Source organism: Gossypium arboreum, chromosome 1, assembly GCF_025698485.1.
Source record: "Gossypium arboreum isolate Shixiya-1 chromosome 1, ASM2569848v2, whole genome shotgun sequence".
Classification (NCBI taxonomy): Eukaryota; Viridiplantae; Streptophyta; class Magnoliopsida; order Malvales; family Malvaceae; genus Gossypium; species Gossypium arboreum.
In genome coordinates this window covers 7632292-7660269 of record NC_069070.1, presented here as the reverse complement: position 1 = coordinate 7660269, position 27978 = coordinate 7632292, and the positions used below count along the sequence as shown (strand labels likewise).

The 27978-nt window shown below is 33.4% G+C and overlaps 1 protein-coding gene across 1 annotated transcript; it reads right to left on the bottom strand.

Moving 5' to 3' along the window:
- Positions 1–1458: 1458 nt before the first annotated feature.
- LOC108482848 (chitinase 2-like) lies at positions 1459–27196 on the bottom strand. The gene is made up of 2 exons (XM_017785931.2): positions 26437–27196; positions 1459–1678 (listed from the first exon to the last, which is right to left on the bottom strand). Exons 1-2 carry the CDS (start codon positions 27165–27167, stop codon positions 1459–1461), a joined length of 951 nt encoding a protein of 316 aa, XP_017641420.2. The 5' UTR covers positions 27168–27196.
- Between the last annotated feature and the right edge of the window lie 782 nt (positions 27197–27978).

Below are 27978 nucleotides of genomic sequence, written 5' to 3'. Positions count from 1 at the left end.
TGGATTTTTATATTAATTTAATAAATATTATTAAATAAATTTGACTTAATCGTAATTAAGTAGATATTAAATGATAAAAGGTACAAATATAATTAATTAAAATTATTATTTAATATGAAATACAATTGTTTATTATATATAATTTAATTTAATATTTTCATTTATCATTTTTATTCTCTCCTCATCATTATAAGTTTGAATCTAAACACATTTTAATCTCAGTCATAATCATTGTCACTGTCATTGTTATTTTTAATCCCATGAAAAAAACATCATCCATCCAAATAAAACTTAAATTAATATCTAATTAAATTGTATCACTAACTCAAATAAAAAAGACAAATCTAAAAGATAAGACAGTGCCGCATTACATAGCCCACTTTACAATCATTATCAAAGCATTGATTCGCTTGTGGTTCTGTAAAAATGGCAGATACAATGCACCCCACTTAGTGCAACTGTGATCTATGAACAATCGTTTACTTATTCCAACTGGTGTAGTCAATTCGAGTATTCAATCGATATTTGACGGGGTTTGTGGCCATTGGAATCCAAGAAACAAGTACTTTCAGAAATGATTTGAGCCGTGTCCAAGAAATACCCATCGTAATATTTTAACGTCCAGATTTCAGAGGGAGAAGAAAGCAGCGAAAGGGTTCTTGGATGTGAGTTTGGAGAAATGGGAATGGTTTGAGCTCATGGATTTTATATAAACAACAAGAAAGCAGATAGATTGTCTTCTTTTCCAGTTGTAACTGTCAAGATTGAAAGGGACCAGCTGAAACTATAAACTACAATATATATGGGTTAATATTAAAATTTATTGATTTTTTATCAGTAGCTTATATAATTATATAATTATAATGACTAGAAGAAGTGCAGAAATGTCCAAATCAAACTATGTACAACAAACAGCTGGATTATATAATATAAACGAGGGATTACAAGCCTAGAATATATAAACTATGTAATACAATATTTACGGTATGGGATAATATATGGTCATGCAAGCTTAAGTAGCTCTACAGCTTTATGGCTTAAAATGTAGTTGACAGTCTTTTTCTCCACCATTGTGTATATTGCAATATTGACATTCACATTCAGCTTCATTAATATACATCAAACATTCCTTTTAAATACAAAGAAGGCTGCAGCACTAGTATGGGTAGAGGTTATAAATATTGAGATTTGAACTCAAGACATGCTGGATGTCGCCTCTTAATTTTAGGGTAATTATATGAATAAATTGGATTAAGCTCGAGTTACCGATAGAAGGCAAAAGAGGGGCACACAACAAACATCCTATATATAATTATACAACAGAAAGCTAATACACATATAATACACCCCCTAATGTGAATGTTTAACTCATATAAAGTGCGTTAGATAACAGAGAAATACTAGTGAGAAATTGCGAGTAGAGCTTGTGATTGCTTTTCATAGCGGAAACCATTTCTCTTAAGAGTCATCTGCTGACCAAACAAATATCCCATGGAGTTTGGTCTCACTCTTCAGCCTACTGCAGGCAATAAAGAAGCCGTTTTCCGGTGTCAAGCCACCGCTGCCGTCGCTTATAAAGCTGGCTAAAACCTTACCACCATTATAGTTAGAGCTTTGGGTGTTGAAGTAACTGATGAACTGAGAAACCGTTGTTCCTTGATCATAGGCGTAAAACTGGCTTTTTTATTAAACTAACCCAAAAAAATAAATTAATTATTAAAATAATCTATTTTTTTAATTAAATACTAACCTGTTTTCTACAGTAAAAAGTGGTGGAGCCATATGATATGGCGCCACCACAGTGCCACGTCAGCAAAGAGTATTAAAAAATTATTTTTTTGTGGAGCCATGTTGAATGGCGCCACCAGTATAAAATACCAGGGAAATATTTAAAGTTCTGAAAAAACGGGAGACTTAAAAAAAAATTTACCATTTTCGAGTGGAGCCATTCTAAACGGCGCCACTACTTTTCTGCCTTCTGACACATTTTTGTTTTCTTTTCTTTTATTTTCATATTTCTTTTTTTACTTTTTATTTTGTTCCTTAATAAATTGTATCTTTTTATTTTTTTTAATTTTTTTCTTATTTCATTTTGTTTATTTTGTTTTATTTTTTATTATTAACTTTAAAAATTTGTAATGTATATTTAACATGTTTTATAATACTTTTTAAAATTTTAATTGTTATTTTTAAAAATATTTTTTAACTTTAGATATATATTTGTGAAATTAATTTTTATATATTTTAAAATTTATTTTTCAAATTAATTTTTAAAATTTTAAATATTAATTTTAAATATTAACCATATTTTAATAATATAAAATCATTTAAACTTTTAAAATTTGTAAATACAATTTCTTTAATTTCTTTTTACATTTTTAACTTTTTTTAATTTTGAAAAGTTTGGGAGACCTTAAAACAATTTTTCAATTTTCTGGTGGAGCCATTTCAAATGGCGCCACCAGTTCTCTCCACTTTTTTTTTTTTTTTTTTACTTTTTATTAAATTTTGTCTTTTCTTAATTTTTTTCTTTTTAGGTTTTATATTATTTTCTTATTTTATTTTGTGTATTTAATTTATATTATTAATTTTAAAAATTTGTAATGTATATTTAAAATGTTTTACAATATTTTTTAAAATTGTAATTATTATTTTAAAATTATTTTTTAACTTTAGATATATATTTGTGAAATTATTTTTATAAATTTTAAATGTATATTTTTCAAATTAGTTTTGAAATTATTAGTTTTATAATATTTGAAATGTATGTTTAATATTTTATTAATTTTACATACAATTTTTTAAATTAAGATTTTTTTATTTTTTACTTATTTTGTTTGAAGTTTTAAATTTTTTTCTTTTTTGTTTATTTAATTTTTATTAATTTTGAAAAATTTGTAATGTATATTTGAAATGTTCTATAATATATATTTTTAAAAATTTAAATATTATTATTAGATTATTTTTAAAATTTTAGATATATATTTTTGAAATTATTTTTATAAATTTTAAATGTATATTTTTAAATTAATTTTTTAATTTTAAATATTATTTTTAAATATTAACCATACTCTAAAAATGGTAAAATTATTTGGCTCCACCAGGAAATGGTAAATTTGCTATATGGCCCCTATACTCTCAAAAATCACAATATTTTGGTGGAGCCATTCTTTATGTCTCCACCTCTTGGTTCTCTTCTATATATAGAGTAGGTGTAGTTGTGTTCAGTATGAAAGTTGAAAAAATCTGTTAAAAATGAATAATGAGGTGTTTTTGGTGTATGTTGTTTTTTATGGTGAAATTTTAGAAGGTGATATTGGCTGTGTATTTCAAGGTCGGCAAAAAGTAGGTTTGCGATTCAAAAAAAATGTGAAGCTAGCAGAAATGAAAAGGAAGATCAGTGCGAAAATAGCTATCTGTTGTGGAATAGCGATGTCCAAATTATTTTACAAGTTTCCAATCTCTACAGATCCGTTCAAATTTTGTGCGATGCAGCTATTAGATGATGATGACTTGGGCACTATGATGGAAATATGGTGGTCGACTGGGAGTGAGAATCCCCAACCAGTTGAATTATTTGCTGAGTTAGCAGACTTAGAGCCTGTTGAGAATGTTAGTCTAATAAGTCAACATCGCGAATTTGACTTTGATCTTAATGTTAGATGGACAGACCAATTAGAATGCGGTGGAACATCGCAGATACCTGAAATTCCTAATTATGGTGGAAGTTCATACAACAACCCTACCATCGGTCCCTGTCCACAAATACATCCCAAGGTGATAATAAGCACAGAGGCAAATGTCAGAGAAATGACCAATACTGGTGAAGATTCTGATCAAGACGTTGAAGATTTTAGTGACCCCGATGTTGATGAGGTTCCTGACGATATCGATGATGAAGGCCCGGAGGAGGTTGAAGATGTTTACGGCCCTTCATTCAGAAATCCGAGTCGTGGCATCATTTTACGAAATGAACCTGGGGGCGACATGTTGAACGTAGATCCAGATGTAGCGCATGCATCCAAGTTCCCTGAGTACCCCGATATAGTACTTGCTCATAGATTGGCATCAAATTCACAGTTGGAAGAGTTGTTCGTTGGCCAACAGTTCGAGAACAAGGCGGATTGTGTATTTGCCATCAAACAATACAGCATAAAGTTGTCAATTGATTACAAGGTTGCCAAATCTACACCTACATTATATGTTGGGGAATGTTGGAGAGCCGACGATGGGTGTGGTTGGCGAGTTCGTGCTGCATTTATACAGAGGACTCAACAGTGGCAAATACGAAAATTAGAAGGGCGTCACACATGTACTGTCGCACGTATGTCTCAAGACCACTGAAAATTGGATGCCAAAAGTGTTTGCAACTGTATCATGCCACTAGTGAAAGATAACCTAATCATTCCTGTGTCGACATTGATTGCAGACATGCAAGCTCGATTTCAGTACAGAGTGTCATACAGGAAAGCATGGTGGGCGAAACAAATGGCCATGCAACAATTGTACGGCGACTAAGATGAGTCATACAATGAGCTTCAGAGTTGGAATTCAGCAATGGTGGAGTACGTCCCAGGAACTGTCGTGGACTTGCAAACGTGGCCTTATAGAGGCCCTAATGGATAATTGGAACTTGGAAAAAGAGTTTTTCATCGACTGTTCTGGACTTTCGATCCATGTGTTAAGGCCTTCTCCCACTGCAAACCACTAGTGCAAGTTGATGGAACATGGCTTTATGGAAAATACACGCAGATACTTCTGATTGCGGTTGCACAAGACGGTAATGGAAATGTACTACCAATCACTTTTGCCATCGTAGAGTCTGAGAACTCTGAATCATGGGCATATTTCATTCGAAACTTACGAATACATGTTGTCAAGCAAGACAACATTTGCATTATATCTGACAGATCGAAGGGTCTTGTTGCTGCAATTCGACAATCAGAGGTTCCGTGGAGGTCTATCTATTGTATTCATCACATCGCTGTCAACTTCCACAATGAGTATAAGAACAGAGACTGGCGCAAACGAATTGTGAACATGGGTAAAAATATCATATTTAAATTCGTATTTGTAATTATTTCAAGTTCATTTCCTAATTTTAACGCATTTTATCGAAATACATACATAGGATACGAGCTGGAAGCACACCGATTCAGACATAAGTTGGCGAGGTTAGAGATTGATATGGCGGGGTCCAAACCGTCTCTCAGACAGTGGTTGGGTAGCATGGAGCCGTGGCAATGGGCTCAGTGTTTTGACAAGGGGTACCGTTATGGTCATATGACAACTAACCTTGTTGAGGCCGTTAACTCCGTCTTAAGGCGTATGCGTCACTTGCCAATTTCAGCTGTTTTTTCAGCCACATTTTACAGGTTAGCAACTTTAATGCCAAAAATGGGGTTGAAACATGCAAAATAATTAGAGGCAGTACACGTGTACGTCGAAAAAATCAGAGATGCCATGAAAGATAACACTCAAAGGGCTAGGTTGATGAATGTAGAACTATATTCTCGAAATTTGGAAACTTTTCGAGTGACAGAGTATATCAGTCGTCGGTCAAGGATCCCGCCACGGTCCTATGGAGTTGATCTCCGAAACAGGCGGTATGAGTGCGGGATGTTCCAAACACTATGGTACCCATGTGCGCATGTGGTTGCAGCTTGTGCTACGATAGTTTGAATGTCGAACAATATATCGACGATGTGTACACACTTGAACGTACGTTGCATATTTAGGGTAACGAGTTCCCCGTATTAAGAGATATATCGACATGGGAATTGCAACCGCCTGCATTTGAGATGTTGCCAAATCGGTCACTACGTAGGAGAGTCAAAGGTAGACCGACAACAATAAGGATTCGAAATAACATGGATATAAGAGAACAAGTCGATCCAAAGCGTCGCACCATATGTAGAATAGTTGGCCACAATCGGAGTAAATGTCCCCATGGAAACGTCTACACTGGCCAATCTTCACGATCTGAAATAAATTAAATGTTGTACCTGAGGTCTGTCTATTTTATGATCTTTTAGAAATAAAGTTTGTATTATTTAGTGTTAAAATTATATTTAAAATTAATAGTTGCAACTTTTAATACTTTAAAAGATATTATAATAAATTAAATAAAAAAAGACTAATGTATAAGTTGTGAAACCTTAAACCAATACAACAAACATGACATAATACTTGAAATTTACATAACTTAAAATTGGAAAGAACCAGGAGTGGTATCATCGCTCGGGGTATAACGGTTTACGAGCCTTCGTTGACAGGGTGGACGTTCAGGTGTATTGTACACATCTGATGGATTGGCAACTGGGTCGATCGTGGCCTGAGGCGGGGTGGAGTACATATTATTACCAAACATATCAAATGATGTCGGTGGTTGCTCTAGGTGAAATGAACTCGAAACAAACACGTTGGCAGTTAAACTTTGAAAAATATTATCCACACTTATAAGTCGTTAAATGTTAAGCATAATTTTGTTTTTACCTATTTATAAGTGGCCACGAATATGGTTGGTGCCTAACAGCAGCTAGAAACGGCATCCTGTATAGAGCCCAAGACTGCAGTAGACCCAGACAACCAGCCATATTTCTAACCTCATGTTTTGTTGCTCGACAAAGCTCATGGTATAATGCAGCCAACACTGCAGATCCCCAGCTGTAACTACCGGCACGAGAAAAATCCTCCGATAGAGGCAAGTGCTTTAAGTGGACTTTATTAGACGTGTTGTTCGGCATAAGTACCCCCCCAATCAGCTGCATTATATAGGCACGAGCAGCATACATCACCTCCTGCTCAGTGGCAGTGCTCCATAACTGTTTAAAATTTGCTCTCAACCATGCCAATGTCAAGCATGTGAAATTTTGTTCCCCATCACTAGGGGACCGTCCAAGCAGTCTGTGGCATACTACAGAAGGTTCCAACACTTTGCTTCGTTCCGTGACCACAGCACCGTCAACTCGTAACCCAAGTTGCGTAGCGACGTCTTCTAATGTGATAGTACACTCTCCGCACGACATAATGAAAGTGTGGGTCTCCATACACCACCGCTCAACCAAGGCGGATAGTAAGTTCGGCCTCAAGTCAAACCTCCGGATCAATGCGACGTCCCCAAATCCGGCCAACCGTAAGTATGGCATGATCCGCTCGCCAGGATCGTACTTGGGAAAATGACACCGCAACCTCAAAACCTGAAAACCATCCTGAATGGCAAATTTTTTAAAAAAATACGATAAATCTATTATCTATATAATTTAATCATAAAAAAAATATTCAATCGTAAATTTGAAAGGTTGAGAAAACAAAAACATCACACTTATACTATACCAGGAATATAAACTGGGGACTAGTAAAATTACAAGAAAAGAGAAATTCATTGAACAGCAATTCAAACTCCACAAGTGTAAAAAATAAGTCCAAACCAGAAAGCAACCGAAGAAAAGATGATTGGTTCAAGCAAGTTCAATTTGACACCAATGGCTACAATACGTATATATTTCTAATTTTAAAATTTTATGATATCTTATTCAAATTTTAAAGTGAGTAATAGAAAAAATTGTTTTCAAGGAATACTAATATTTTTTAGATGATAAATTTTAAAAACATAAAGTAATTTTTAAACAAATACTTATGTTTTCTAGTTATTTATAAATTAACTAGTAAATAATCAAATATATTCACTTTTATTATTATTGTTTTAATAATATATGTATTAAAATTAAAAGAATTTTTTTCATAAATTGAGCTCGTTAAGTAATAGTTTTCCGTATTAATCCCTAGATACCGTCTAATAAATTAAGTATGAAATTAGTAAAAATAGAGTAAAGTTTTAAGTAAGTCGATTTTAAGGGTAGTTATTTAAAAAAATGAAAATATCCTAATTTATTTTATAATATATCTATTCTATTATAATTTGTGTGATTAAATTTGATGTTTGGAGATGAGTAATACTAACTTTTTTTTTAAGTATACAAATACAATTACAAATAATGCATGTTGTAGGCCAATTTTAACCCATTTACATCAAAACCCAATTTAACCTTACCTAACCCATCAAAATTAAACCCAAAACCCAAAATCTTAACTACCCAAAGCCCAATTTACATCAAAACCCCAATGGCCCAAAGCCCAAATCAAAATAAAAAACCCTAGCCCACAACCTAAACTTTTCTCAACTAAATCCTAGCCTTTGTCACCACCAACTCCACTAGCTACACTTGCTCCACTACCTACTCCACTAACCACGTTTGCTCCACCACCACTTGTACCTACAAATGAAGACATAAACAATAAAAAATATTTTGTAAATGGCTATATAAGCCTTCTCATATTTTGTATTTAGAAGAGGAAGAAGTTTTGGGGGAGAAAGTTATTGTAAAGGATTTTTGAGAGGTTTTTTTAGAGTAATCAAGGAGAAGAGCTATTGTAAAGGCTAGTTTTTGGAGAGGCTAGTTTTTTTTTTTTTGGAGATTAATCAAAGATCAAAGCAAAAGAGGTTTCTTTGTCTATTCTCATTTTAAGTTCTTTGTTTGCTTATTGTTTTCCTTTCAGTTTTATTTTGTTTTTTTATACGAAAGTAAAAATAAAAGGAGGAAGCTTTCTCATTTTACGAAAAAGTTTTTTGAGGTCCCATTGCCGTGTGTCTGGTGGCACCGATGGGTTTGCCATGTCCCGGTGACTGACGGTGGCCGACCTTGTGGTGGAAATCACCCACTCTCTCCCTCTCTTTTTTGTTATTATTATATTTCTTAATATTATATTATATATATTCTTTTAATATATTAGGTATATTCTAAATTCTATATTACGTATATATATATTATACTATTTTATGTATATATCTTTAATACTATATTATTTATATTTTTTTCCTACATGTTATCTTATGTATATATTTTAATTATATTATGTATGTATTTTTACACTATATTATGTACATATTTTAATATTATCACGTATTTATTTTTATATATGTACATATTTATGTAGTATTATTAATAGTATTATTTTTAAACATCATTATTATTTCTAATATATATATTATGTACACTTTTTTATTTCTATTTTATTTTTTATTTGTCAATATTAATTATTATTATTCTAATATTTTGATATTTTAATATTTTATATTTTATATACTTTATTATTCACATCACTATTCGTATTTTTTACAATAATATTCTTAGATTTTTTTACTATCATTTTAGAAACTTTTTACATTTTAATTTTTAAGAATAAGGCAATGTACCGATTTTAACATTAAGTCATTGATTTCATCGCTATGTTGGGTGAAGTTAGTCAGCTCGTGTTAAAAACGGGATATCCTTCTAAAAAACCAAAAACTTACAACTTCTCATTTCCTTCAATCGGATCACACTTAAATGTCAAATTGAATCGTATTTTTGAAAATCAAGACAACATGTGTTTAATAAGATACCAATTTTGGGCGTCACGAGGGTGCTAATACCTTCTTCGCTCGTAACCGACTCCCGAATCCAACGTTACTCTGGCTTTTGACGTAGACCTAAATTCGGCCTTCATTTTTGTGCAAGAATAAGTTTTCTTTTCTAAAAAAAGATGATTTATTAGGTGTCCAGTCACACCTAGAAAAAAAGATCGGTGGCGACTTTTTTTTTAATAAAATCGAAAGTCGGTTTTTAAATTTTCAAATAATCGCCTTAATTAGCGACCGAAAGCGAAATTTTTTTTTACGTCGCTACAGCTAGCGACTCCGCTAGGGACGTCAGTTTTTGAGAGTCGAGTCACTTAAACGCGTGTTGTCAAAATTTTCAAAATTCCTTATTCAAATTAATATTTAGTCGTGATCCCAAAATTGGGTTTTTGAAGTGTTGGATATATTCTCCCAACTTGTTTTATCCGATTGTTATTCAGCTTTAAATTTTTATGGTTTTAGTTCTGGTCTAGTTTTTTAAATAAAACGTAAAGGTTTGTGAGTTTCTCCCACACACCGTGCACTTGTATTTTGCATAGCATGAGCTCTCTACCCGGGCCTCGTCCATTTAAGTGAAAGTAAACGCTACGCCTTCGTGAGTTAACTCGTCCCTCCGTACAAGCTAGTGAATACTTTCGGGTTACATATGACTTATGCTTTCGTGAGTTAACTCGTCCCTCCGCATAGGTATAAGTAAATGTAATCCCTCGAATTGATCTCGTAAGCCTATGATGGGCCATGACCGAGGCTCTGTATTAATCTTAGTAGATGACAGTACAGACGATTCGAGTACCCATCTAGAACCAAAACCGCATATAGTGAACCATACGAGCCATCCAACTAGAGTCGTGCCGAACTTCCGTCTGTTTACTCGTCACCGAAATAAGTACATGGGAAAAACACATCTTACCTTCTGTTTCTTTTACATTTACGCTTTCTATGCAAGGGAATCGAGTCCATTGGACCAAGTAGCTTAATTTGTTAGATTGTCCACAGTTTTTCTCTGTTCATATGTGTTGTGCTAACAAAGTTTGTTTGTTTTTATTCTTATTTTACATCATGCATTATAGGCGTCTTGTTAGGAAGGTGTTGATTAGAGATTGGTTGCCAAAAACGGGTTTCTGATGGAGGAGTCAATTATACGAGTGACCAAAATGTTGTGTAATAGACTCTTTTGATTAAGGAAATGCCTAAATAGGGGCTATCTTAAAATTAACACCAAATTTTTGCATATTCATTCATGACTGACATTCATCTGCCATTTATTCATTCATCCATTCATTGCATGTACATGTCCCTTAATCATTCACTGAGGCTGAAACCGTATGATCTCGGATTGTGGCCTTCTGATGCGGAATCACGCCATTTGTATAAGACGCGGATAAAAGCTAGAACTATGGAGGCCGAATTCAATGAGAGAACTGAAAGAATGGAAAAGGCCCAAAGAGAATTGCAAGAACAGTTGGCTAAATCACAGCAGGAAACGAGAGATCTGATGGCAAGGTCTCGAGAGGAATCACTCAAGCAAAGGGATCAAATGGCCAAATGATGGAGATGATGTCAGCTTTTGTTAAAGGGAAGGGACTTATGCAGAGTCCTGACATTATGGAACCTCAGTCAAGAGTTAATCATGATCAGGATCCGTTTTATCCCCAAGATTCACCCGCCTCACGTTCATGTAACGCAAAGAGGATGTCCTCAAAAGGAGCTCAGAGGCTTAGAGCAACGACCTGTACCACCTACTCATTTAGGGCAAGGTATATCTGTATCAAACCCCGGAGTTAATCCTATTGATCCCAATATTCCAGATTGGGATGACCCAGTAGAGATAGCCAAGTTAAAATTAGACGATCATGATGTTCGGGGCAAGTATAGGAGTTTTGAAGAAAGGCTCAAGGAAGTGCCAAGGAGCTCAGTCTGGTGCCTGATCTAGTTCTGCTTCGGAAGTTTAAAGCACCAGATTTTGAAAAATACGACGGAACGAGATGTCCAAGAATGCATCTTGTCATGTTCTACCAAAAAATGACGAGTCACGTGAATAAAGATAAGTTGCTAATACACTATTTCCAAGACAGCTTGGTCGGATCGGCTCTTCGATGGTATAATCAACTTAGTAGAGAAAGGATCCGATCATGGAAAGACTTAGCATCAGCATTTTGTGAATAGTACAAACATGTGCCTGATCGGTTGACTCTACAGATGATGAAAAAGAAGCCGACGGAAACTTTTAAGCAGTACGCGCAGAGATAGAAGGACATCTCGGCACAAGTAGAACCCCCTTTAACCAAAACTGAAATAGTGGTCTTCATCAACACTTTGAAAGCGCCATTTTACGATAAGTTGGTAGGAAGTGCTACGAAAGACTTTGCGGACATTGTAATATCTGGGGAACTTATAGAAAATGCCATCAATAATGGAAGGATGGAAGGCCCTGAGAGCTCAAAAGGGCAGTACCCATGAAGAAAAAAAAAAGAGCCAGAAACCCGTGTGGTAGGAACAGGAAGCCACTGTACTTCTAATTCGTACCCAACATCTCGATATCACCCACCTCCGAACTTTACATACTTGGGAGTGTTTTGAACAATGGGACAGTGGAAGAGATCCGTGTACTTTTAAAGCTAATCTAGAGTAATATTCAAAACATACTTATTGCCTTAAGACCTAGAGGTGATAAGATTTCTTTTGAGAAATAAGTTTTGGTCCAAGATTTTTATTTCAATGAAATGTATCTTTTTTAGTAAATTTTCTTCTATTTATAGATTCTTTTATTATTTGGACTTTCATTCTTTTATTTTACATTCATGATCATCCTATACAAATAATCATCCTTAGAATCATTTATTCTCTAGAATTTTCCTTCATACCCACAGTAGGTCCCCAGATATCAATGTCACGAGCGACGCTGTTACTAACTCCCTTTGGAGCAAGATATGTGTCTAGAGGAATCTCAGGACTTCGAAGATGACATAGATTGTATCCATCTTCTGATTCGTGAAGGATGACAGAATGAGATGAAAGACAGACCCTAACTTACAAAGGGTCAGCTAACATTGTGAGCTTGGGAAAGAGATGAAGATCGAAACCTAGCTCACCACAGAAATAAGGCAAGACTATTGAGTTATTTCCAAGAATTCAAGGATGTTTTCCCACGATCATATTAAGACGCACTTAGGAACATCTGGAAAGAGGTCCATAAGGGTGTGTAAAGAACACATGACAATGGTTCTGCATCAGCCAGGCTAATCAATGAGGATCAGATGTTGTTGGTCCACCATGGGAAGGGAATAGCATCAGTTATGTCGTCAAGACTCACGTGCTTCTTCCATCTTTTCACAAACTTTTCAATACGTGGGGCATAGATGTTCTAGGGATGATCTCGTCAAAAGCTTCTAGTCGACATCATCGTCGTGGTCGTCAATTGCTTCACTAAGAAGGTTTCACATGCCAATATCATAAAGTCGACAGTCATGACAAGAAAAAAAAACACAAAAATCCTTCCAAATTTTGAACACAAAAGAAACATCAATAAAAAGGTTGCATTTTTTTTTTCCTCTTCTTTCGAATCTTTTTTCTTTCTTTTTTTTGTTGTTTTTTTCTTTCTTTATATATACATATATTATTAAGCAAAAAAAAATTTACCTTTTCCGGCCACCGTAGGTGGTGGCCGTGAGTGGCTTAAGATCAGCGACAGACGACGGATGACGATCGGCGATGTGGCCCCCCGGTTGGATTTCCTTTCCCCCGTCCCTTCTCTCTTCTTTCTCCATTCTTTTTTTTATTTCTCTCTTCAAAATGATTTTTTTTGTCAAAAATTGGCCTTATATAGCCCTCCAAAACGACGTCGTTTTGGGGGCTGCCCTTTAACCCCAAAACGACGTCGTTTTGAGCCTACCCGACCCGACTCGATCCAAACCCGCCAAGGATCCACGTGTTTTCTATTAATGGTTTATTTATGCGGGCGGTCCTTCCGCTTTTTCACTCTTTTACAATTAAGTCATTTTTTATTTTCAATTTGGCCCCATAATTTTTCGCGCCTTACGATTTAGTCCCATTCAATGCTGTGCATTTTGGAGGCTTGGGAAAATTTCCCTTTTAGCCCCTCCAAGTTACGCGCATGTTATAATTTCGTCCTTTTCTTTAGTTTTTATTTCAAATTGGCCCCAAAATTTAGTTTTTAATTCAATTTCATCCTTTTTTACCTTTTTTCGTTACTCTACTTTAATTTTTATTATTATTATTATTATTATTATTATTATTATTATTATTATTATTATTATTATTATTACTTCTAATGTGCCCATATTATGTATTGTACTATGTGTATATATATATTTATATGTTACATACTTTTAATATTATATTTATATATATTATTACGTATATTTTAATATGTATGTATTCGTGAAGTATTATCAATAGTTTTTTTATATTATTATTAGTTTCAAAATGTATATATTGTGTTTATATTTTAATACTACGCTATATATGTTTTGTATTATGTATATATATTTTAAATATTATATATTGAGTATTTCTATCATTATTACTATATATATACGTATTTTTATCGCATAAATATTTTTATTTATCACTTCTAATGTATATATATATCGCATACGTTTTATATCGTATATTTCCTTATTTATTTTTCATTAGTTATATGTTTTTTATTTCATGTACATATCTTTATATCATCTTTATTATTATTAATCTTAATACATGTTTTATATATGTATATATTATGTATATTTTAATATTATATTATATGTACATATTCATATTATAGTGTTTTTAGTTACATATTTTTGTACTATATTATTTTATTAGTTTTGCTATTATTAGTATTAGTTTTAGTTTCAATAAATATTCTAATATGTATATATACATATACTTTAGTATCATATTTGTATACTTTTATACGGTCTTATGTACATATATTTACACGCATATCTTCTTTTATATACATTTTAATATCACATATGTATATGCGTTTTTACTATATTAGTTAGTCTTTTTCCTATTTTATATATATATTTCAAATACTATGTATAGTATATTTATGACTCCATTACTATATATATCTTATGTACACACTTTTAATATTATTATTATGTATATATATATATTCGTTGTTTTTATTTCATGTTTAATATTATTGTTTTTAATATTATTATCCTATTTATTATTTGTTTTAATATATACCTGGCACTTTTATTTATTTCTATTTCATATCGATTTGCTTTGCATTATTTCGAAAATCTTATTCCTGTTTTCCGATTAATTTCGAGGCATAAGGCAACATATCGGTTTAACACCAAGTTGTCAATTTCATCGCTATGCTGGGTGAATATCAATCGACTCGTGTTAAAACGGTATATCCTTCTCAAGAAAAAAAATCAAAAAGATTGAAAATTCTTGTCTTTTCAAATGGATCACGATTTAATCTTATATTGAACTCGTATTTTTGAAAAACAAGACAACACGTATTTATAAGATACCAATTTTGGGCGTCACGAGGGTGCTAATACCTTCCTCGCGCTTAACCGACTCCCAAACCCTAAATTTTCTCTGGATTTTAACGTAGACCTAAACTCAGCCTTTTATTTGTTTTAATAAGAGATCTAATAGATGTCCGATCACACCTAGGAAAAAGGATCGGTGGCGACTCCCTGTTTATTTCAAAAATCAAATGTCAAATTTCAAAATCAAATGTCAAATTTCAAACTTTTTTTCAATAAATCGCCACAATTAGCGACCAAGCTAAGCTAAAATTTTTACGTCGCTACAGCACCCATTTCTTGCATATCTTTCATGATTGACATTCATTTATACACTCATTCATTCATTGCATATATCTATCCCATGATCATTCGTTAAGGTTAGAATCATATAATTCGCAGTCACAACACTTCGAATCTGGAATCACGCCATTCGTATAGAACGCGTCGACAAGCTAGAACAATTGAGGCTGAGTTCAATGAAAGAATCAAAAGAATGGAAAGAGTCCAAAGGGAATTACAAGAACAACTGGCTAAGTCACAGCAAGAGACAAGAGACTTAATGGTGAGATCTCGAGAGGAATCGCTCGAGCAAAGGGATCAAATGGCTAAAATGATGGAGATGGTGACTGCTTTAGTCAAAGGAAAAAGAGCCCGAGTAAGGAAAGGTTTGGGAAGGTATCTACAAGGAATAGTCAGGGCTCTAAAACCAGTGCACTACAAGGCCCGATACTTTTGGGGTTCTAGCTAGACATGCAACAAAGAAGAAAACAGTTACAGAAAGATCGAGAAAGGCGGATTGTAAGAGCCTTAGGCCGAGAATTAGAATGGGAGCCTATAACATACCCTCCTTTGTCAAAAACATTTACATCTGCAGGAATGATATACCCTGGGCAAGATAATCCAAGAAGCACGCTGGTATTAATTGAAAGGGGTCTTCAGAATATCAGTATAAATGTCATTGACAAAGGAAATGATGCAATTAAAAATGTTTCAATGATACGCCATTGTCCTCCTGGATTCGTTTTGAACAATTGGACTGCTGTGGATCTCCTTGAAGTTTCTAAGTCTTCTCCAGAGTAATGCTTAATGTTAACACTCTTCTTTTTGTGTATCCCTAAGTAATAGTAAGGATTCTTTTGCTAGAGCTTATGATTTGCTCTTTATCATTTAAGTGAACATTAATGAGATGCATTTTGTCATGGTCTTTTCATTCTCATTAACTTCATAATTTTTCCCTCTTTTCACAGCCAGTCATTGCATATATCTCACATCATGTCATAATATTATGCTTGTTAGTCCCAATACTTTAATGCTACTCTATAGTTTCCTTTTCCATTCAACTTTTAGGTGCTCAGATATCAATGAATGAACAAACCCGTTACGAGTCCTGAAATCGATTTTGAGAAGGCTGTTTGTTTAGGAGAATTCGAAGCCGAAGAAAATGCTGAAGACTATGTCTCATCGCCTGACATGCTAGGAATGGTAGAACAAGAGGATAAACAGATTTTGCCTCATCAAGAATCTGTCGAAACAATAAATTTGGGAACTGAAGAAAAGAAGCAAGAAGTGAAAATTGGGACCTCTATTTCAGAGGACACCAGGCATAATTTGATTGCTTTGCTCCGCGAGTACAAAGATGTATTCGCATGGTCATATCAAGACATGCCAGGATTGGATGAAGATGTAGCAGTCCATAGACTCCCACTGAAACCAGAATACAAACCCATTCAGCAAAAGCTAAGACGGATGAGACCTGAGATGCTGTTAAAGATAAAAGAAGAGGTCAAAAAGTAATTTGATGCGGGTTTCTTACAAGCTTCCAAATACCCAGAATGGGTGGCTAACATAGTCCCGGTACCAAAGAAAGACGGCAAAGTACGAATGTGCATGGATTACCGTGACCTGAATCGAGCAAGTCCTAAAGATAATTTTCCCCTACCACACATTGATACGTTGGTGGATAACACAGCAAAACATTCATTGTTTTCTTTCATGGATGGATTATCGGGGTATAATCAGATTAAGATAACCCCTGAGGATATGGAGAAAACTACCTTCGTAACAATGTGGGGAACATTCTGTTACAAGGTGACGCCATTCGGGTTAAAGAATATTGGGGCAACATATCAGAGGGCTATGGTGACGTTATTCCATGACATGATGCATAAAGAAATAGAGGTCTACGTCGACGATATGATTACTAAATCCTGAGGGGAAGAAGAGCATGTAGTGAACCTCAAGAAGTTGTTCGGAAGGCTGAGAAAGTTTCAGCTAAAACTTAATCCAGCCAAATGTATGTTTGAGGCTACCTCGGGAAAGTTGTTAGGCTTCATTGTCAGTAAAAGAGGTATCGAGGTTGATCCAGAAAAAATAAAAGCCATTCAAGAGTTACCACCTCCGCGCACACAAAAGGAAGTCAGAGGATTTTTAGGGAAATTAAACTACATCGCCCGATTCATCGCTCAACTTACCAACCAATACAACCCAATTTTTCGGCTTCTTCGAAAACATAACCCGGGAGAATGGAATGAGGAATGCCAGGTGGCCTTTGATAAGCTAAAACAATATTTGTCTAATCCTCCAGTGCTAGTACCGCTAACTCCGGGAAAACCATTGATATTGTATTTAACTGTGTTTGAAAATTCAATGAGTTGCGTACTGGGGCAACACGACGAGTCAGGAAAGAAAGAAAAGGCAATCTACTACCTCAGCAAAAAGTTCACTGAATATGAGGCAAAGTATCCGTCCATTGAAAAATACTGTTGCGCTCTAATTTGGGTAGCTCGGAGACTCAAAGAAATATATGTTGTATTATACGACATGGCTAATTTCAAAACTGGACCCAATAAAATACATGATGGAATCACCGGCACTCTCAGGAAGAATGGCACGATGGCAGATCCTCCTATCGGAATACGACATTGCCTATGTAAGTCAGAAGTCGATAAAAGGGAGCGCAATAGCTGATTTCTTAGCGACTCGAACGACAGAGGAATATGAGCCCTTGAGATTTGATTTCCCAGATGAAGACTTAATGTGCATCATAGAAAAGAAATCCGAATCATCAAAAGAGAAGCCATGGAAGATAAGTTTTGATGGTGCGTCGAATGCCTTGGGGCATGGAATTGGAGCAATCCTAGTCTCACCAGACGGGAATCATTATCCTTTCACTGCCAGGCTGAATTTCTTCTGTACCAATAACATAGCAGAATATGAGGCCTGTATCATGGGACTTCGTGCAGCTATTGAACGAAGCGTCAAAACTTTAGAGGTATATGGAGACTCAGCGTTGGTGATTTACCAAATCCGTGGAGATTGGGAAGTGAGGGATCCGAAATTGGTTAAATACAGTGATCTAGTGGCAGAGCTGATTAAAGAATTCGAAGCAATAACTTTTAATTACTTCCCACTAGAAGAAAACCAATTGGCTGATGCCCTGGCCACTTTGGCTTCAATGTTCAAAGCAAACAGAGAAACAGAAATAATGCCTCTTCAAATGAGCATATATAAAGTCCTTGCACATTGTTTCAGCATTGAGAAAGAGCCAGATGGACGGCCATGGTTCCATGATATCTTAGAATACGTCAAGAATCAAAAGTACCCCGAACAAGCAAATGAGAACGACAAAAGAACAATCAGAAGAATGGCAGCAGAATTCGTTCTTGATGGGGACATCCTGTACAAAAGAGGAAAAGATCAAGTGCTCTTGAGATGCGTAGATGCTGTTGAAGCCCGAAAAATACTTGAAGATATCCATGAGGGAATTTGTAGGACACATGCCAATGGTTTCACTATGGCCAGGAAGATTATGAGACTCGGTTATTACTGGCTGACGATAGAAAGTAACTGCATTAGTTTTGCACGAAAATGCCACAAATGTCAAATTTATGGTGATAAAATTCATGCAGCCCCTTCGCCCCTTCACATCATGACTTCTCCGTGGCCTTTTTCTATGTGGGGCATGGATGTTATAGGGCCAATTTCCCCAAAAGCTTCTAATGGACACCGATTCATTTTTGTGGTCATTGATTATTTCACAAAATGGATAAAAGCCGCCGTTTGCTAACGTGACGAAGACCGCAGCTTGCTGTGTTTTGAAAAAGGAAATCATTTGTCGATATGGTTTGCTGAAAGAATCATTTCAGATAACGCCATGAATCTGAACAACAAGATGATGAAGGAGGTGTGTGAACAATTTCAAATAAAGCATCATAATTCATCACCCTATCGCCCGAAAATGAATGGAGCTGTTGAAGCAACCAACAAGAATATTAAGAAGATTATTGGGAAAATGACCGAGACATATAAAGATTGGCACGATAAGCTACCATTTACTTTGTATGCATATCGTACATCTGTGCGGACATCTATGGGAGCAACTCCTTTCTCTCTGGTATATGGAATGGAAGCTGTGCTACCTATCGAGGTTGAGATCCCCTCTCTACGAGTCTTAATGGAATCGAAACTAGAAGAAGCAGAATGGGTTCGAGCTCGATATGATCAATTAAACCTCATCGAAGAAAAAAGTCTAAAGGCAATTTGTCACGGACAGATGTACCAGAAGAGAATGATCGCGGCCCATGACAAGAAAGTACGGCCAAGAGAATTCCACGAAGGAGAACTTGTGCTCAGAAAGATTCTCCCAATACAAAAGCACTTCCGAGGAAAATAGGCCCCAAATTGGGAAGGACCATACGTCGTAAAGAAAGTATTCTCGGGTGGAGCTTTGATTCTCACTGAGATGGATGGAAAGGAGTTATCGAATCCAGTGAATTCAAATGCTGTGAAGAAATATTATGCTTAAAAAAAAAGAAAATCAAGATGAAAACCGAAAAGGGCATCTTAAAAAAATAAAAGAAAAGAAAAAGAAAAGAGAGAGGATCAAGGTGAAAACCGAAAAGGGCGTCTTGATTAACACAAAATATTAGGATGAAAACTCGAAAGGGCGTTCTAATGAAGCAAGCACTGGCTTAAAAAGCAAGGCGTTTTGAACGGTGGGTCAAACAGAGAGACTACAGTATTTGAAGCATTTCTGAAAACTCAAAATCTCTTACGCAAGAAAGCCATGCTCGAAAAGATTCTTGATTGAGGAACATGGAAAAGTTCATGCGTTGAATATCTAGAGCATTTGTATTTGTTGAAATGCGATCCCCTTTCTCTTTATGACACTTTTTTTTACTATCATTGATTAACTTTCTTTGTTTGCTACATTTGAAATGTATAAATGTGAGGTATCCTTTTGTCCCTACCTGACCATTTTTATGCATCTAATTATGTGGTTCATTTACATGATAAATAGTGAAATGACATACTCTAAACAAAAGAAGTGCTAAGCATTACCCGGATAAGAATTTGATAAGTACAAGAGCCTTAAAGCAAGGACAAAGTTCAACCAGGGGCAAAAGAGCGATATCTGAGAAACGCAGATTAGTCGTGAAGCTAGAGGATGGGTACAGAGCCTCAAGAGAAAGTCAAGAGTCAAAGCAATGAACGCAGATCATCAAAAATCATGACGGAAAGGGACATATGACAAGCAAGCCCAAGGCGCATAGCATGATCATGTAGGCATAAAGGCATTTAAGGCAAACATGTGCATTTCATGATAACATCATGCATGACATATACATGTATTTCAGCAGAACAAGAGGTTTCGATGATAGCTGTATTGAATCAAAGGAAAGGACACCTAAGTTCCACCAGATGACATCTTTTGGTATTTTGATGTTTTTATTTCTATCTTTCAAAAAAATCAACTCATTTTGCGAGAGGTGAGTTGGGCCTCAGGTCACACGCTGAGGTATTTTCAATTTTCGTTTTTTCAATTTATGCTTTTCAAAAATCAACTCATATTGCGAGAGGTGAGCTGAGCCTCGGGGCACGCCGAGGTATTTTTAATTTCTGTTTTTCAATTTCTGCTTTTAATTTCTGTTTTTCAAAAATCAACTCATATTGTGAGAGGTGACTTGAGCCTCGTGGCACTGTTGAGGTATTTTCAATTCTTTTTCATTTTGCCTTACAAATTCGCTTTTCAAATCAACTCATATTGCAAGAGGTGAGTTGAGCCTCGTGACACTGTTGAGGTGTTTTCAATTTTGTTTTTTAATTTATGTTTCTAAAAAATCAACTCATATTATGAGAAGTGAGTTGAGCCTCGGGACACGTTGAGGTAATTTCAATTTTGTTTGTCAAAACTCAACTCATATTGCAAGAGGTGAGTTGAGCCTCAAGACACGTTAAGGTATTTTCAATTTCTTTTTCAAAAAATCAACTCATATTGCGATAGGTGAGTTGAGCCTCGTGACTGTTGAGGTAATTTCAATTTTTGTTTGTCAAAAATCAACTCATATTGCGAGAGGTGAGTTGAACCTCAAGACGCTGAGGTAATTTCAATTTTTGTTTGTCAAAAATCAACTCATATTGCGAGAGGTGAGTTGAGCCTCAAGACACATTGAGGTATTTTCAATTTCATCTTTCAAAAAATCAGCTCATATTGCGAGAGGTGAGTTGAACCTCAAGACGCTGAGGTGTTTTCCATTTCTGTTCTTCAATTTCTGTGTTTCAAAAAAATCAGCTCATATTGCGAGTGGTGAGTTGAGCCTTGACTCACACGCTGAGGTATTTTCAAATTCTGTTTTTCAAATTTTGTTTTTCCAAAAAATCAACTCATATTGCGAGAGGTGAGTTCAGCCTCAGGACACGCTGAAATATTTTCAATTTCTTTTTTTTCAATTTATGTTTGTCAAAAAAATCAACTCATATTGCGAAAGGTGAGTTGAGCCTCAGGTCACACACCGAGGTATTTTCAATTGATGGTTTTTTTTTTTCAATTTATGCTTTGCAAAAATCAACTCATATTACGAGAGGTGAGTTGAGCCTCGGGTCACATACCGAGGTATTTTCAAAATCTGTTTTACAAATTTTGTTTTAAAAATCAACTCATATTGCGAGAAGTGAGTTGAGCCTTGGCTCACGTGCTGAGCTATTTTCAATTTCTGTTTTTAATGTCTAGTTTTAAAGAGTCAATTCATATTGCGAGAAATGAGTTAAGCTCAGGATCACATGCCGAGTAAAGAATAAAGACTGGAATTAATCGAAGACACAGATTTTATATCCCTGAAGTTATAGTGAAGTTAATTGAAGTTGCAGTGGAGCTGATCGATGATATTAGATCTTGCCTTTCTAAAAGTTGCAGAAGAGAAGACCACAAATTTTATCTGACTAAAGCGATGGAAGAGCAGATTGAAGCTGCAGATCTTATCTTTTTGAAGTCACCTTGGAGTATATCGAAGCTACAAGGCATATATCAGAAGATGCAGTGGATTTGATCAAGACAACAAGAAACAGTGGTTTGGAAAGAGACTACCTGGATGAGAAGAGCACCAAAGAAGTCCATACTTAGTAAGACCGGGCAAAATTGGCCTTTCTTTGTGTCTTTGCTTTATTCCCGTTACACGATAATAAGCAAAGAGGGGCAGCTGTTGTAGGCTAATTTTAACCCATTTACATCAAAACCCAATTTAACCTTACCTAACCCACCAAAATTAAACCCAAAACCCAAAATCTTAACTACCCAAAGCCTAATTTACATCAAAACCCCAATGGCCCAAAGGCCAAATCAAAATAAAAAACCCTAGCCCACAATCTAAACTTTTCTCAACTAAATCCTAGCCTTTGCCACCACCAACTCCACTAGCCACACTTGCTCCACCACCAACTCCACTAGCCACACTTGCTCCACTACCTACTCCACTAGCCACACTTGCTCCACCACCACTTGTACCTACAAATGAAGACATAAACAATAAAAAATATTTTGTAAATGGCTATATAAGCCTTCTCATATTTTGTATTTAGGGGAGGAAGAAGTTTTGGGGGAGAAAGTTATTGTAAAGGATTTTTGAGAGGTTTTTTTAGAGTAATCAAGGAGAAGAGTTATTGTAAAGGCTAGTTTTTGGAGAGGCTAGTTTTTTTTTTTTTTGGAGATTAATCAAAGATCAAAGCAAAAGAGGTTTCTTTGTCTATTCTCGTTTTAAGTTCTTTGTTTGCTTATTGTTTTCCTTTCAGTTTTATTTTGTTTCTTTTATACGAAAGTAAAAATAAAAGGAGGAAGTTTTCCCATTTTTACCGAAAAAGTTTTTTTGAGGTCCGATCGCCATGTACTGTGAGCACCGACGGTGGTTGGCCATGGTCCGATGATCGGACGGTGGCCGACCTTGTGTAAAAATCACCCACTCTCCCTCTCTTTTTTTGTTATTATTATATTTCTTAATATTATATTATATATATTCTTTTAATATATTAGGTATATTCTAAATTTATATTACGTATATATATATATATATATTATACTATTTTATGTATATATCTTTAATACTATATTTTTTTCCTACATGTTATCTTATGTATATATTTTAATTATATTATGTATGTATTTTTACACTATATTATGTACATATTTTTAATATTATCACGTATTTATTTTTATATATGTACATATTTATATAGTATTATTAATAGTATTATTTTTAAACATCATTATTATTTCTAATATATATATATATATTATGTACACTTTTTATTTCTATTTTATTTTTTATTTGTCAATATTAATTATTATTCTAATATTTTGATATTTTGATATTTTAATATTTTATATTTTATATACTTTATTATTCACATCACTATTCGCATTATTTACAATAATATTCTTAGATTTTTTTACTATCATTTTAGAAACTTTTTACATTTTAATTTTTAAGAATAAGGCAATGTACCGATTTTAACATTAAGTCATTGATTTCATCGCTATGTTGGGTGAAGTTAGTCAGCTCGTGTTAAAAACGGGATATCCTTCTAAAAAACCAAAAACTTACAACTTCTCATTTCCTTCAATTGGATCACACTTAAATGTCAAATTGAATTCGTATTTTTGAAAATCAAGACAACACATGTTTAATAAGATACCAATTTTGAGCTTCGCGAGGGTGCTAATACCTTCCTCGCGCGTAACCGACTCCCGAACCCAATGTTATTCTGGCTTTTGATGTAGACCTAAATTCGGCCTTCATTTTTGTGCAAGAATAAGTTTTCTTTTCTAAAAAAGGATGATTTATTAGGTGTCCGGTCACACCTAGAAAAAAAGATCGGTGTCGACTTTTTTTTTAATAAAATCAAAAGTCAGTTTTTAAATTTTCAAATAATCGCCTTAATTAGCGACCGAAAGCGAAATTTTTTTTTACGTCGCTACAATGTATATCTAAATCAATTATAACAAAAATAAAGTATTACAAAGTATAATCAAATTAATAATCTAAAATGTTCAACAGAAGCTAAATAACAACTAATTAGAGATAAATATTTTAAAGCAGTCAAAACATGTTCAACAGAGTAGCGATTAGCAAAAAAAAGGGGGAAACTAAACCGATTTTTTATTTAATTTATAATAAAATTTACTATTTCGTCGATCATCGATAAAGTGTGATCCGTATTTGCTCCAGAAGACATCTTAAAATCAGTATAATATAAAAAACAAAAATACAATACAATTATTTTTTATATTATATTAACTATAAAATATAAAAACAAAAAATAAAAGTTTAATATACGTACCTTTTGTTCAACCTCTTCATCTATACAAGGAGGACCAAGCCCCACCCATATATATAACAATTTTTTAAAAAAACAAAACAATAAAAAAATATATATATATATTTTATATATTTTCTAATATTTATATTTATATTTAAATTTATTAATAATCACATCACTGACATGATTTGACTAGTCATAATAAATATATATATATATATATATATTAATTTATACTTTAAAATTTAAATATATATCTAAAGTTAAAAAAGAATTTAAAAATAATATTTAAAATTGGAAAAATATATTATAAAAATTTTAAATATACATTACAAAATTTTAAAATTAATAATAAAATAAATGAACAAAATAAAATTATGATTTCTTATATTATTAAAAATTATGATTTTTAAATGTATTTAAAATTATATTTAAAATTTAAAAAATAATCTCAAAATACATATCTAAAATTTACATATATATATATATATATATTAATAAAATATTTCAAATTTTTAAATTTAATAATAATAATTAAACATAAAAAACAAAACAATAAAAAAGAAAAAAATATTTAATATTTAAAAATAATATTTAATTTTTAATATTTATATTAATATTTAAATTTATTAATAGTCACATCACTAACATGATGTGATTAGTTATAATAAATATATATTCATTTTAATTTAAACTTTAAAACTTAAATATATATATCTAATGTTAAAAAAGAATTTAAAAATAAAATCTAAAAATTGTATGTAAAATTAATAAAATATTAAACATACATTTCAAATATTATAAAACCAATAATTTCAAGACTAATTTGAAAAATATATATTTAAAATTTATAAAAAATAATTTCACAAATATATATCTAAAGTTAAAAAATAATTTTGAAAATAATAATTAAAATTTAAAAAAATTGTAAAACATTTTAAATATACATTACAATTTTTTAAAATTAATAATATAAATTAAATAAACAAAATAAAATAAGAAAATAATATAAAACTTAAAAAAGAAAAAAATTAAGAAAAGACAAAATTTAATAAAAAGTAAAAAAAAAAAAAAATAAAGGTGGCAGAAACTGGTGCCCCATTTGAAATGGCTCCACCAGAAATGAAAAATTATTATTAAAGTCCCCAAACTTTTCAAAAATTAAAAAAAGTTAAAAATTTAAAAAGAAATTAAAGAAATTGTATTTACAAATTTTAAATGTTTAAATGATTTTATATTATTAAAAATATGGTTAATATTTAAAATTTTAAAAATTAATTTAAAAATACATTTTAAAATATATAAAAATTAATTTCACAAATATATATCTAAAGTTAAAAAATATTTTTAAAAATAATAATTAAAATTTTAAAAAGTATTATAAAACATTTTAAATATACATTACAAATTTTTAAAGTTAATAATAAAAATAAAACAAAATAAACAAAATGAAATAAGAAAAAAATCAAAAAGTAAAAAAATAAAAAGATAAAATTTATTAAGGAGCAAAAAAAAAAGTAAAAAAAGAAATATAAAAATAAAAGAAAAAACAAAAGAAATATGAAAATAAAAGAAAAAGAAAACAAAAGGTAAATTTACAATGGCTCCACCCGAAAATGGTAAATTTTTTTTTAAGTTCCCCATTTTTCCAGAACTTTAAGTATTTCCCTGATATTTTATACTGGTGGCGCCATTCAACATGGCTTCACCAAAAAATAATTTTTTAACACCCTTTGCTGACGTGGCACTGTGGTGGCGCCATATCATATGGCTCCACCACTTTTCACGGTAAAAAACGGATTATTTTTGTATTTAATTAAAAAGATGAGTTATTTTGATAATTAATTTATTTTTTTGGATTAGTTTAATAAAAAAGCCGCGTAAAACTGAAAGTTGACATAGTCTATGAGGTCACCATAGCTTTGCCACAAGGCCTTGTAATGACTTTGAACATCATCATCGTCAAATGGAGCTATGGAAGCGAAAGAGATCACTCCATTATTCTTGAGGGTTTTTACGAGTTTCCCAATGCACTCAGCGAAGGTGTCAGGATCGGCATTGAAGTGCTCATAGTCAATATCAATCCCATCCAAATGGTACTCTTGCATGATATCTATGAGTGAAGAAAGTGCATTAGAAACCCAAGAATCTACAGAGGAAGGGTCGAAGGAAGCATAGCTATCTCCCACACTGTCCCCTCCTAAGCTCAAAGCTACTTTAACATTTGAATGGGTGCTCTTGATGGAAGAAACTTGGGAAGGACTAAGGTTATCAGAGTCCCAAAAGACATTGAACTTCCCATTTGTTGGAGAAGAACATGAGGTGCTGTCACAGTCTATGGCAAATGAAAGAATGAAGTGGAATTCAACGTTTGAATCAATGGGAACATCAGTGAATTTAACGTTGTTGAATTCAGCTCCTATGTATTCTCGGAAAAGGTCCGAGTTCTCGGGTGCTGCTTGGATTGACATATGGCAAGGGAAGAAAACTTGAACAACGAAAAGGGCAATGAGAAGCTTAGAAGACTCCATTGCTGCTGTGATGTAGGCTTGGAGTTGAAGAATTACTCTCGTCAATATATAGGCGTTAGAATGCAGAATACAAAGGTTTGAAGGCATATAGAGATTAAAAATAAAGCAATGCTTTGGTTGCCTTTGTCGTAATTATGAATCTGGGATATTTAATCACAACAAATACGCTGCTACTTTGGTCCTGGAGCTGTATCACAAAATACCAGTAATATAAATGAAGCCGGTATCTTCTTGCAGGGTATGATAATGATGTTATTTTGTCTGGCTGCAGGGGTATGATAATTGAGACAAGAAGAGTGACTTGCCTTACAAGGCAGGGGAGAGAAATCTGCAAATTTTGACCTTTGAATATATGTTTTATGTAATATTTCAACCGTTTGTTGCTCTTAGATACCATAAGAAAAGTTTTATGTAGATAGTATAAGAAAATAATATTGTATTCAATTCATTGGTTGACCTTTTATTATAATTTTGGCCCAGGAGATCTCCCGCAAAATACCAGTAATATTAATGAGGCTGATATCTTCTTGAGCCCAATTAGCACGACATCTGAATATAAAGACCAAATATTATTGTCACATACATATTAGTAAAACTGTTACTTTTGTCTTGTAGTTGGCAGTGGTTTGCCTGACAAGGATGTAAGAGGAACCTGCAACAATTAACCTTTGAATGATAAGTTTTTTTAACCCAAATTCTTGGTTTCTAAAAAATATGTTGAACTTTCCATTTGTAGGTGATGGATGATTGTCATAAGCATAGTCAATTCCAAAAGCTAGAGTGAAGTGAAATTCGACCTTGACCCAACATAAAATGCAGGCTTTTTACAGTAGCATTACTCAGCTTAGGCCTTGATCAAGCATATTACTAACACCAAATGCTACAAAGAAAATACATA

What these genes read in the sequence shown, in the direction of transcription:
- LOC108482848 (XM_017785931.2), bottom strand. Translation starts at nt 27,167, where the DNA reads ATGCCTTCAAACCTTTGTATTCTGCATTCTAACGCCTATATATTGACG. An exon ending in ATAGACTATGTCAACTTTCA is followed by an intron (nt 1,679 to 26,436) that starts GTTTTACGCGGC and finishes TTAATAAAAAAG; the next exon opens with CCAGTTTTACGCCTATGATC.